Source organism: Apteryx mantelli, chromosome 13, assembly GCF_036417845.1.
Source record: "Apteryx mantelli isolate bAptMan1 chromosome 13, bAptMan1.hap1, whole genome shotgun sequence".
Taxonomy (NCBI): domain Eukaryota; kingdom Metazoa; phylum Chordata; class Aves; order Apterygiformes; family Apterygidae; genus Apteryx; species Apteryx mantelli.
The window spans coordinates 26,251,541-26,264,154 of record NC_089990.1 but is presented as its reverse complement, the minus strand read 5'-3'; the positions used below and the strand labels follow the sequence as shown (position 1 = coordinate 26,264,154).

The 12,614-nt window shown below is 49.7% G+C and overlaps 1 protein-coding gene across 1 annotated transcript in view; it reads right to left on the bottom strand.

Annotated features, from left to right (window-relative positions):
• Positions 1-274: 274 nt before the first annotated feature.
• Positions 275-12,614, bottom strand: part of MID2 (midline 2) — a 175,628-nt gene continuing 163,288 nt past the window's right edge. The window contains exons 9-10 of the mRNA XM_067304480.1: positions 10,172-10,379; positions 275-4,184 (exon numbers count right to left, since the gene is read on the bottom strand). Coding sequence (XP_067160581.1) covers positions 3,782-4,184; positions 10,172-10,379 — 611 coding nt within the window. The 3' untranslated portion in view covers positions 275-3,781. The remainder of the gene's footprint in view (positions 4,185-10,171; positions 10,380-12,614) is intronic.

The window sequence follows — 12,614 nt, the reverse complement described above, 5'->3', positions numbered from 1 at the left end:
GCACTGCTGAGGGATCTAGCAAAAATTCAGGTAAAAGGCTTTGTGCAAAATAGAGGTGGAGGGGAATAAGTGTGGCTGTTCCCACAGGACAGACAAACATCTTCAGAGAAAGAAATTGCCCAGTGACAGTGGAAGATTTGGAGAATGCCAACCGTGATGGCCAAAGAGGGCATTTCTAGAATCAGGGATGTCACAAATTGCACAATCTCCAGCACACACAGACATGTCCAGTAACGTATATATATTATATTATATTTATATATATATATATACACATTAACAAAGAAGTTGCAAAACCCCCCCCAAAAACAAAAAGGAAAACATATAAGGAGAAGCAACCCCCCTCCCCAAAACAAAAACAAAACAAATATGTTACATATGGAAGAGAAGAATATGACAGGTTGCACGGTAACCAGAATTTCACCACATCCCAAGTCTATACAATGGAGTTACTATGAGAAGAACAACCAGCAGCAGCACCAAGCCCTGCAGGAGGCAGAACCATGGTGGGCACGTGGCCTCCAGTGACAGCCAGACCCACCACCACTGCTCCCCTCCGCCCTGTGGTCCTGCCCCTCTGCATGGCCCGCAGGAAATGTTCATTCATTAGGATGGGCAGCAGAGCCCACAGGGGCTCGGACTGGCTGAAATGGCTGCTGTGTCATCATACAGCAGGCAGTTTTAACCAATGGAATTGCTCGCTAATGGACTGAGGCCACAAGGCAGCAGGGGAGTAGGGCCTGAAACAGATCCATTTACATTTACATGACCAAGGATGGGGGCCGCTCATCCCTCCCTCCCGGATAATGCTTGGGCGGGTTTTGCCTTTCTAAAACCAGGAGAGAAAAATGCAGGTGACGCAGAAATTGCTCCTAACCCCAGAACTGTGTGCTCAGGGTGCTGGGGCTCCCCTTGGCACTCAACCATACAAGCTCTCTGCTTCTTCCTCCTGCCTGACATGGGTATGAGACATATGCGGCAGGATACAGGGATCCCACTGCAATTAGTGCAATTTCATCAGGTGCAAATGTCACATTAATGGCTCGTGTGCTCTGAGTTAATGGATGCGCTGAGTCCTCTAGCAATAAGCCAGTCAAAACAGTGCCAGTGCAGGCAGAAAGCTTGGCACCTGGATTGCAAATGCTAAAAATCCATCTCCAGTGCTTGGGCATTTCTTTGAGGTCGATGCATCGCAAGCAGCCCCTGCTGGTCCCAGCACATAGGGAAAAAAAATTTAGTGATAGCCCCACATGGCTTTGAAAAACATATTGCCAGAAATGGCAATTTGTCATCTTAAAATTAATTGTGTTTCTGTGCTTAGCTGCAGGGACCGGCAGACATGAAACTGCTTAATCCCCACCCAGTGTTGTCAGACACTGGGACCAGAAGAAGCAAATAAAACTGTTCTGTCAACTCTGGAGTGATGCACTGCATGCTGCAAGTCCCTGCCAAGTAACACGGAGCCTCCGAAAGCAGGGAAAGCAGCCCAGATCAGAGGCGAAGAGAAACACCTCTGACTGCCAGTACATGTGGCAGATCACTCTTCTGCAGGTGATATGCTCCTCGCTCCCCACAACTTGCTCATTGGGCAACCAGGCACCTCAAATGTCACACACACAAAGTGGAGGGATGCTGTGATGAAGAACAGGCTCTTTTTACACACGCCCTCCCTGTACTTAGCTATCATCCAGCTCCTGACAGCAATTCAGACTTAATGAGAAGTATCCCTCAGCACAGATTGCTGCAGTTCCTGCGGCCTCGCTGCCTGTCTCGGCAGCTAGCCTTGCGCACTGTCCCAGCTGGGGCCCTCCCTCGCCATCGCTCAAGGGCCCAGGTGCACACCGTGCCCTGATGGAGGCCCAGCAGCAGGACAGTGCCTGCGGCTGTCACCCACCAGCCACGGTGGCTGTGGGATGAGGGTCGGATCACTGTCCTCATGCCATACCATCGAGACACCCTGGGACAGGAGTGCATGGAAAATGCCAGCTCTGCCCATCCAGGGCCTGGCTGTGCCAACAGCTCAAGACTTTTCCGGGGGAGAGGGTTGAGGGTGAGCAATAGTTTTCAAACAGTTCCTACAGCACAACATGCAGGAAACAACAGTAGACTTCAAACCTCATGGATCGATGCTATCGCAGGCCCAGAGCACAGACCACTGGTGCATCTCGTGCTGGCTCGCCCCCAGTCTCTCCCTGGCTGCTGCGCTCCTCTCAGGCCCGAGCTCCCTGCGCACATCGAGCTACCTGCACGTGCCTGCCCCAAGTCACACCAAAGCCCCTGTCTACAAACACTTGTGCTGGACCTTTGCTCCCAGGAGCTTCCCACAATACACAAACTGATGCCCTTTGCACAGCTCTGGCTTTTAGGCCAGTGAGGAAATGAGGCTTGGCTAAGGAATTTGGTCCTTTCTGGTTACTGGGAGGGGTTCACTGGGAGCACTGGTGGCACCCAAGGAGCTTGCTGAAGGCCCTGGGCCAGATTCAACTGTCTGCCACACAGCACGACCCTGGAGCTCCATGCTCACACGACCAACACGGAACGAACCAAGAGTGAAGAGAGAGCACGACCGAGTGACACACCATCCTGCCAGTAGGATGTGACCTCTCTTCCCTCATAACCATCTTCATTCACGCCTCACACCAGCTCAAGCTGTGGGTCAGAACGTGCACTGGGCCTCAGTGCAGAGGCAGCAGCTTGGCTTTGGGTCATAAATCATGAAAACCATCTTTGGGCATGACTTCCCCTGCTAGTCATCACAGGGATATGTGCTTTTTCTGCAAGACACTGGACACTAATGGAGATTTAGGCCCACCTGAACAGGGCTGTGGGGCACGAGTGCCCCAGCACAGCCAGCAGGCACCCATGTCTTGATGCACAGCTGGACATATCCCAACATAGGGAAGGAATATCTGCCAAACATCTGTGATGGGGGTATGACTTGCCTCAACTTGCTCCGTTTCACTTGTTGTGGGCCTCCCTGACTTGTAGTGAAATGTGACTTCCCAGAGGAGTAGTAATGGTGGGGTTGGAGGGAATGGGTCCAGCTTCCTTCCACCGTGGGACTGCAAATCTAAGCACAAGGAGTTGTAGGAATGCAGCCAACAGCAGCATGCACGCGCCTGGGTGAGGCATCAGGACAGTCCTTCTCAGAGCTGGCTTCACTCTCACAAACCATCTACCACATAAACAACTTAAGCGTTTCAGATCTGGCTGCCTCTCCAGGTGAGAGAGGTCCATGCATCATCTATCACACCAGAGAAGCTGCCAAACAGAAAATTCTCACCAGAAAATGGTGCTCAGGTCCCACTTGGCTCTTGAGACAGATAGGAAAGGGCTCCAGGAAGCTGGTCCCTCCTGCTCCACCTGCATCTCTCAGAGAGATGAGTGGAGCCAGCCCTCTGACCATACCAGTGCCTGAGAAGGTCATCCAAAAACCCTCTCCAGCCCTTCCAGCCCCAAAATAAAAACAAAACAATCCACATGTCAATCTGCTTCGGGGGAGATTTGATCACACCGCAGAAGAGTTTCACAAGCCTCACTCACACAGAAATGGAGCTCGTCAACAGAAGTTTATTTTCAACTGCAGTTAAAGGTTCTTTCTTTTTCCCCTTAAAAAGAAAAGAGCTTCATGTGGGAGGGCGCTTGCTTGCTTTAGCGTTATTGAGCTGGTTGCAGGGGCTGCTCTTCAGCCTCGCTGTCTGGAAGCTCCCAGCTGCCAACTGTTAGCATCCGTCAGCAACCCCGTGCACCACTGCGGGGCATGGGCAGGGCTGGCCACAGCCTAGTGACAGGCTTTCATTCCTGATACATATGGGGACTCCTGGGGCCTGCAGTTACACTCCTGTTGCTCTGGGTAATCTATGAAGTCTGGGGCAGGTAGACCCGAGAGTATCATCAAAGATTTGTTCCAGATGGTGAATGTTGGACACACTGGTAGGATGAAGGAAACTTCAAATGTGTGGAGGTGGAGGGAGTTGGCTGGGTCATAGAAGGACAGCGCATTGTTGTCATAATCCAGGAGGACGCCGAGACGCTTCATCTGAGGGTGGACCTCCACCAGCATCTCCTTGTTGTTGTGTCTCACCACAAAGTTGTTGTTGCAGCGGGAGAAGACCCAGGATGAGGAGTTCTTCCCGATCCACTCGTTCTTGGGGGCTGACTTGTAGGCCACACCGATGGCATACCTGCAAGACAGGACAAGCTTCACTTAGTTACCTCCCTCCCTGGAGTGAGATGACCATGTGCTTTAAGAGTCCCCTAACAAAATACCCCTGGTGAGGTTATTTCATGCAGTCTAATCCAACAGAGCTTAAACAGAGCCTTGCAGGGATCCCATACGTTCAGGAGACTTCCCACCACCACAGCACCTTGCAGGGCCAGAGCGTGTCGCACAGACCTTGTGCCCTGGGAGCAGGCAGAGCACTGTCCGCTCTGCACAGCCTAACAAAGAGGTGGAAGATTTGTTCCTTGGTCACTCCTCATGCAGACCAGGCTCCAGCTGGTGTCCTAGCTAGAGGCCTGCAGGTGCTTCCACAGCAGAAATAACACAGGGGCACTGAGCACGCTCTGTGGAACAAATGTGGAGATTTCATGGCATCTTCAGCATGGAAATGGATGGGATTCCCAAGCTCAGCCCATCCAGCTGCTTTTCCCTGTACCATCTGCCTCCAACTGCTTTCCTCCCGGCAGCACAGTGCACAGCTGCCACAGCCATGTGTGTGACAGTGTCTAAGGGCTCATTGTAAAAGCAGCACAGAAACAGCTTTACACAACTGAAAACCCACTTGCAGTAGCTTGGCTATCAAAAAGCTTTATTTCTTCCCAATGCAATCTCCTCCTGCCAGGAGGGGAGAGAGCCAGAGGTGACACAGCTGGGTGTTTTCAGCAGGAACTTTCCATTTCAACCCCATTGTGCTGCATAAGCAGAACTGCTTTAAAAATGCATCAGCTTAATAATGTTTCTTTAACGTCTTTCGGCTCACCTGCACCATATGTGTGGGGAGATTGGGAGCAGAGCCCTTCCAGGGATCTGCCTTTTAGGGTTTCCTCAGAGCTTAATAAACCCCAGTTGTTCCATAGTCTCTTCTGAGCGTACCAAGTGCTTTGGCGTGAATGTGTTTTTCAGCCCTGGGACAGCTGGGAGACTGATCCCAGTGTATGTGAGCATTTGGAACAGCTTCTGACCCAGGGCTGCCAGCTGAGATCACTTTTGTTTTAACCCCTGAAACCTGCCCCCGACAAAGAGAGGGGAGGCATGCACACCTGGAAACAGGATTCCAGCTAGCTATGACAGGAAGATTTTTTTTTTTTCTGTAAATGACCCCTGGAGCATCAGGTCTGGTGTTCTGCTTAGGCAACAGCCACATATGAAGGTTTTGGGGAAAGGCAAGTGACCCCCTTCTGCTCCAACTCTCTGGACACAAAGCGCCTCGAGTGAAACACTACCCCTGCCATGTCGAGAGCAGCACAGGCTGCCAGCCCACTGAGAGACCTTTCCACCTGGTTTTGTTTGAGCCCCTGGGAGAATATCATCACTTCCCTGAAACTCGTGGTCCTGATAGCATGAGTTAATGGTCAAAAAGAGAGGGTGTGCCATGTCTCTTTGGGTTTTGACTGCTGGTGCTGTCATTGGTTTGAAGAATCCTAGTGTCTATTTGTTTTGCAGCAAGATCTTCTTATCTGGCAGGGATTTAATCTTAGGGTGAGGTTTCCTAACAGTCTCTTCAGATTGGCACAATTATGAGCTGTTAAAAATTGTCATTTCCCATGGACTAATTTGTTTTGCTCAGTACAGTTTCCTCTTGGCTGACGGCCCCAAAGCACTGCCATCCCAGCAGTGCTGCACATGCACCGCACCAGCCCCTCATGATGCTACGCTGAACTGAACAGGAACCAGGGGAAGTGTACCACAATCTTCTCCCACCACAAAGTGCTTGCTGGCCTCACGGAAACATCAGTTCGAGTCTCTTGGGTAACTGCTGGTGTCACAGACTGTCCTTCGCAGCAGTTATCACTGAAAAGAGCTGGTGGCTGCTCAAAGACATTATGCAAGCTAAGACAGAACTCACACGTGCTCATCTCTGAGAACAGTGCCAGTAAGGGGTTGTAAATCACAGGTATGCAGCTCTGCCATGTGATCGCTTCTTTCTAAAAAGTGCTTTCTAAGAATTGTTAAGGTGTCAGAGATTAACACTTCAGGAATCAAGTGCTGCCCCGCTTCTACGATCACAAAAACTGTGTCGCACAATGCTCAGGGACTATCTAGTTTGTGCTGGTAGGGAAGCTCCATTGAGGATTGCAGACTGACTCACCCAGCTCAGCTCAGCTTGGCTCGGCTCGCCTGGCTGCCATGCAGTCAGCAAACATGCAGACACACCATGAGCTGATGCAAAGCAGCCGTCGGCACTGGCTCCACGCTATGAATGAATTTTAATGAACCCAAGTCCAAGGAGTTCAGATAACTGTAACCCTTGACTCCAAATGATTGGAGTTAATATCCTTTCCCAGATTTGCAGAAGTAGCAAAGAAAAGGTTTAGAAAATCTGGGGAAGTGCAGAGAAGCTGTACGCTTCCAAGCCATGTCAATGTTACAGTTTAAAACAAGATCATTTCTAGTTTCCTGACAAAAATCTCATACAACCCCACGTGTTTGCATATGCACATGTGAACACACAGACACATGCAGTAGATTGCTACTTGGGCCTGACAGCCTATCGTTTGAGAACCATTACTTTAAAATATTGTGAAGAATTCAAGTGTATGTAGAGTCTTCCTCCCTTTGATTTTTAAGAGTGTCTGCCAATCTTGCAATTACATTTGCATGCTGCTCTCTCTCTAAACTCAAAGTTTGGTGAAAAGCAATAAGAAAGGGAGCACAGCATGGGGAAGGAGTGCAAAACCAGGCAATGATCCATTCCCCAAATCAGGCCAGTTTGCTGCATGTCCCTAGTGGGTCTGCTTGAGAGAGAGCAGTCATATTTTTCAGCAGCACTTGAATATGAATTCCTCCTTGGCAGGAGAGCTCCTGCAAACACACACACATTTCTAGGAGTAGCTCAGTCCTCATTATATTCCACAAAGGAGGTAGCATGCAAACAACACAGGTTATGAGCTCTGTTTAGGAAACAATCTCGGGGGTATGGTGGAGGAGGGATTTAATACACTATAGGCTGTCATTAACAGACATGCCATTTCAACCACTAGCCACCGAAGAAACACTGTGGTCACCTGATTTATGTGTGTCAGCACAAGCTGGCTTCTGTTGTGTACTTAGCAACAGGATGACACGGGGAAGGGGAAGGCTGGCTTGAGAGTTCATCGTGGGGGAAAGAAGGACAGCAGTTTTCATGCCATGAGCTGCCTACTGCAAAGCTTGCAAGCTGGTAACATTAATCTCTGTGAAGGTATCACCCCTCTGCGGCGACAATGAAGTGATGGGACAAAGTAGGGAAGGGCTCTCAGTGTCTGAGTGGGGGCTGAGGAGTGGGGAGATGGAGTTTTTATTGAAGGCTGCTGAGAGCTGCAGGTCCCACCGTGCCTTTGATCAAAGCATACCTTCTGTAAATGTCATTAGGACAGAAGGCTCCAGGCTCGCTCTGAGTCACAGCCATAGTCAACTCAATTAGCCATCTTCCAGCACGTGGCCATGCCTATTCTGTACCTGAATGCATCCTTCTGCAGAGCCCAAGGAACTGCTGTATATTGGAAACCAATTTCCTCATCTAAAGGGATTGCAGTATTTGGTCATCAGCAAAACAATGAGTGGAACAGATTCATTTCTAAGAAACGGCTCCAGATATAATTCTGCTTCTTGAGAAACAACTGACAAATCAAGTTGCTGAACTCAAAAAACTGCTTTGAAACAAAGGGAGTGTTATTTTGCATCCCTGGCTCATTCCTTCTGCTGCTGCCTGGACACATTCTGTGGGCAGGAGCTGGGTCTTGAGGGCACGTCTGGGTGCTGGTTTGTGGAGCTTGCTAAGATGAGAAAGGGAGGTGCTGCCAGTTGAGGAAGATACATTTCTGACTGCAGAGAGGTGTTTAGGGTAGAGAAAAATACAGAAAAGACAGCTTTCTTCTCCTCTTCCTCCTTACCACTGTTGGAAGCAAGAGGTTGTACTTGGGGTAGGACCACAACTGACTGTGTCCAGCTTCCTGCTGTAACAGGGGTCACCAGGCCACTGAAAGTGAGCTGGGTTCAGTTTGTGGCCATGTACCACCTTGGATTTGCCCCTGAGGCTGTGCAGGGCTGAGCTGCCCGTGGACTGCAAGCAGCTTGCAGTTTCTCTGCTGTAGCTCACAGAAGCAGACCTTCCATGAAAGTGTCTCTGAGAAGGGCTCTGGGGAGAAAGCAGCAGGTTGCTGGGAAGGAGCAGGGCTAAAACCATCTCCATCCTTGCAGTCCCTGTCAATGCCACCTCCATCTCCCAAGGAGCACAGGGGAGGTTTCTCTTTTGCTGCATCACCCTCACAGAATCTACCCTTAGACTCTGGACCAGAGAACAGTAATTAAACTTCAGCCCAGCGGGCATATGGAGGTGTTTGCTGACTCCAACGTACAGGCTGATCTGAGGGCATCTGCAATTTCTGGGTGAACTCTGGTCAGAGTCACTCTGCCCTCGCCCTCCCAGCTGAGCCCTGGAGACAGTGTAGACAGCTGGGCTCCACACAGTGCTCTGATTGAGAGATGATTGTGGTAGGCTTTGCATGGTCCTGGGATTGTATGGTGAGGAGGGGGAAAAGTCAGTTTGACATGCTGCTTTCCAGGGGAGCCTGCCTCCTCTTGGATCACAGGGTCCTTCAGGAATGGCAGAGAGACAGCACTGTGGAAGAGGTGTTGCAGTCCTGGGCTGCTGTTACTCCAGATATCCTACCAAGCTTGCTGACTTTCATCAGATCCCAGGGCGCACTGAGATGGGAAGAAAGCTCTTTGCATTTTTGCTGATGGGAGGGAGACACCGACTCCTCCTCCCTCAAGAGATGAAGCTTGTTGCAACGAAGGCAGCCTCTCCTGAGGCAAACCATGCGACTCAGCAGTGCAAGGTGATAGAAAGCAAACTGCATCCAAAGCATCACTCTCTCCTTTGACCCGTTGCCCCCTTTGCCATCACAGGGAAGAGATGTCCCTGTGGGTAGGGGAACCACTGCTTGGGATGGTTGCTCCTGCCAGCTAGCAGCAATGTGGTACGAATACAGGATGTAATAGAGTGAAGCAGGCTTGGGATATGCTCCCCTGAACTGTCTGTTCACACAGGGCAAACCTTCCCCAGAGATATTCCTTGTCTCCCTTGCCAACACATGCTCCTTCTTCCCTCCCTCTGCTTAGTCTTCCAGACCCTGACTTCATAAGCGTGTCTGCCCCATTTCAGTGGGACCTCGCATGAGACAGCTCAAGAGATGACACTGCACACAATAAAACCGGCAGATCTAAACAGACCGCTGCATCTCCACCCAACCCTGGGGCACTGTCCACATTCAGTCTTCTGGCCTATACTATTGCAGTGCCAGTCCTGGCATCTCACTGGTGTTGGTAATCAGAAGTGACACTCCCTTTCCTGTTGCGTAGTGGATCGCAGGGCTGTATCTTCTCTTGTGGAGAGACCCTTCCCTTTTAATGATGCTAGTCTTGAACTCATTTGGAAGTAGGCAGTTGCACTGGAACAAAGGGAAGTGATTCATCACTGAAAAGGCTCAACTCATCTCTTGAACAGTAGCCTGTGCTCTGGATTGTCTTTTATTAGCAGAGCGTTTTCAGGACTGTGTGTGGGCTGGATGTAACCCTGGGCACTTGCATAGGACTCAAAAGGTCATTTGTGCTAGAGACTTTAAATACAGAGGTGGTGCCATCAAGTTGGTATTTGAGTTCTGGCAGGCATTAGCAGTGCCAGCAGTTAAGGAAAATGAATAAGTAAGCTTCACCTTGCAACCTGAATGGATCTGATTCAAAGGCAGGGGAAAAAAGAGTCTTGAAAACTCTTGTAAATCTACAGCCACCGGGATTTAAGCTCCCCCTTCTCAGCAATGACAATGCCAGCCACCTCTCCAACCATGAGGAACTCTGCCAGAATCATAGCCCTTTAAAACAGCATGTCCTGCAGCATCTCTGGTGAAATCTCTGAGGGCACATGAGGGAGGAAGGAAGGGAGGGAGGGAAGACAACAGTGCTGCCTACCAGGTTGAGGATCCGACCACCACCTCCCAGTAGTGGCAGCCACTGTCGATGAACACGTTGCCTGCCGCTCCATAGCATCCTGTCCCACTGAACCTCTCGGGTGTGTGGCTCTTCTTCAAGGAACTCTCGTCCTTTTCCATCTGCAGCCCGTCATTGGAGATCTTCAACTTCTTGTGAGCCATCTTAGGGTCCAGCTTAAAAGGTTGACCTGTTACAAGGAGGACACAAGGATTACTATTTATGTTTGTTACCATCATCATGCAGGCTGAATACGGCATGAAATGTCTCCCTGAGGCTCTTTGGACATCCTCCACAGGCTGTCACAGAGAGACAGGGCTGCTGCTGGAATAGTCCTTTTCCCCACCAATCACAGATACTGTATTACAGATGCTAGTTTGTCTTATTAAGACATTAGGGCATATCCACGTGCCTTGTTCATCTATTGTCAAGGGCTGATCCATAAGTCATAGGACTCTGTGATACTTCTGTGCCCCTGGAGCATGCAGAAGCTTCCCCAACCCTGCTGGAAGGTGAAGGCAAGTTGCTGATGTCAAAGTCTGCAAGTAAACCACCTCTCTGGGCATCAGACACTGCCAACGAGACAGAAGGCAGCAGAGACAAGAGCAGGGTCTGTGCTTTGGGCTCATTCCCCAAACCAGGAATCATTCACCTTCCCTGACCAAATAGAGAGAAAGGGAAACAGCTCAGTGGTAAAAAGGTGGAGAAAGGTGGAGAAAAATGAGCTGAAGAGTGAGATCTCTGACCCCAAGGAAGGATCTGGACATGTCTCTGAGCTGCCACTTTACACCGAGGTGAGCCCATGCTAACCTTTCCATGATTGTTTGTAATAGTTTCTTCTCATCCCTTGCCTAGCAGGCAGGATGGGGACATGAACCGGGACTGGGAACAGGGGGGACTCAGGTCACAAGTTCAGACCTGCTGTCTGACTGCAAGCTCCTTAACCCCTCTATTTCTCTAACTGCAGGACACATACACTGCTGCCACCCACATCTCTTTTGAAAAACACTTTGAGATCTTCCCTGCAAGAGAGCAGCCAAGCTGGTCAGCACTACACATCAGACTCATCTTAGCAGGAATTTTTAAGTGAGGGACTGTTGGTGCTGTGGAATGTCCAGGGCCTCTTTATTCTGCATTACCCTGTTCAAGTATGGCTTACTCCCTTGTTAGAACAGTGCCCTTTTGCCCTCTGTTAATGATGTAAAATCTTCTGGCAGAAACAGGGGGTGTTTCCAGGTAATAGAAAAGGCACTGAAGATGCCATCAACTACTGCAAACCAAATCTAGACTGGGTACATAGCCTGAATTCCTTAACAGATCCATACTCTATTAGCAGTAATGGGAGCTATATGAGCACAGTGAAAGGAGAGTAGGTCCTTAAGTGCTGGTATAACAATATTGAGTCACAAAATAAGTACTGCAGCATGGAGCATATCCCCACATCCCCCTCTCCAGCTGATGCAGACTGCTCCCTGTAGTGCATATGCTGCTATTACATTTTACAGCAAATATGCCTGAGGTTTATCAGCACTTTTCCATTGCTAAAGTCTCAGATGCTCAGAGAAGATAGTCTGGGCTGTGCACACAGTGGTGGAAGCAAATCAAAGACATCAGGTCAAGCCGCAGGTTAGCGTGGGCTGGCAGGAAGGTGCAGGGGCTGTGGCATGTGCAGTGACAGCCAGGGAGCACAGACCCCAGGGCTTCCTTCTCAATTAACAGATTAAAGTTTGATGGATTTTGCAGATCTTTAATGCTGGCTTGAAGCACGACTGAAATTCCTTTGTAACACAACCAGCCAACAGAAAGCTAAACTGTTTCCTAATTGACACATGCTTGCTGTCCCGTTTGCTTTGATAAACCCCTCTAAAGATTCACAAGGCCAGGGGAACATCTGTCCTCTCTCATGTTGCTAAACACAGAGTACTCTGCAGTGGTCTCTTCTGGCAACCAGCTCCACAACACATTCAACAATAAGCACTAATGATTTTCAGGAAGCCTCCAATTTTTGATATTCTTGCAAATGTATATTACCCTGGCTACAAAGGAATGGCATCCAACTCTGTGCCACAGAGCAATGGCTTGTTTGACGCTACACAGCCTCACTGAAAAACTAACTCTCACATGCTGAGAGCTCCTGAGACCAGGTTTCATTTGGGCAGGGACACAGGTGGGGAGTAGGTCAGAAAAATACTTGTAAACACTGCATTATTGAATTTGGAGGGTCAGGGAATCTGGTGCAATGTAACAGGCTCTTCAGATGCTTCTGTGGCACGGAATATCTGCATGGCTCTCTCTCTTCGCTGGCAACTCAAGTGCCCTTGGGGTGCTGGCTGGGGGCAAGCGCAGGACAGGCATGGGTGATTTTTCCCTGGTTGCTGACCAGGACAAGGTGGGCTCACCCTGCAGCCTTTCCCTTCCTGGTTAA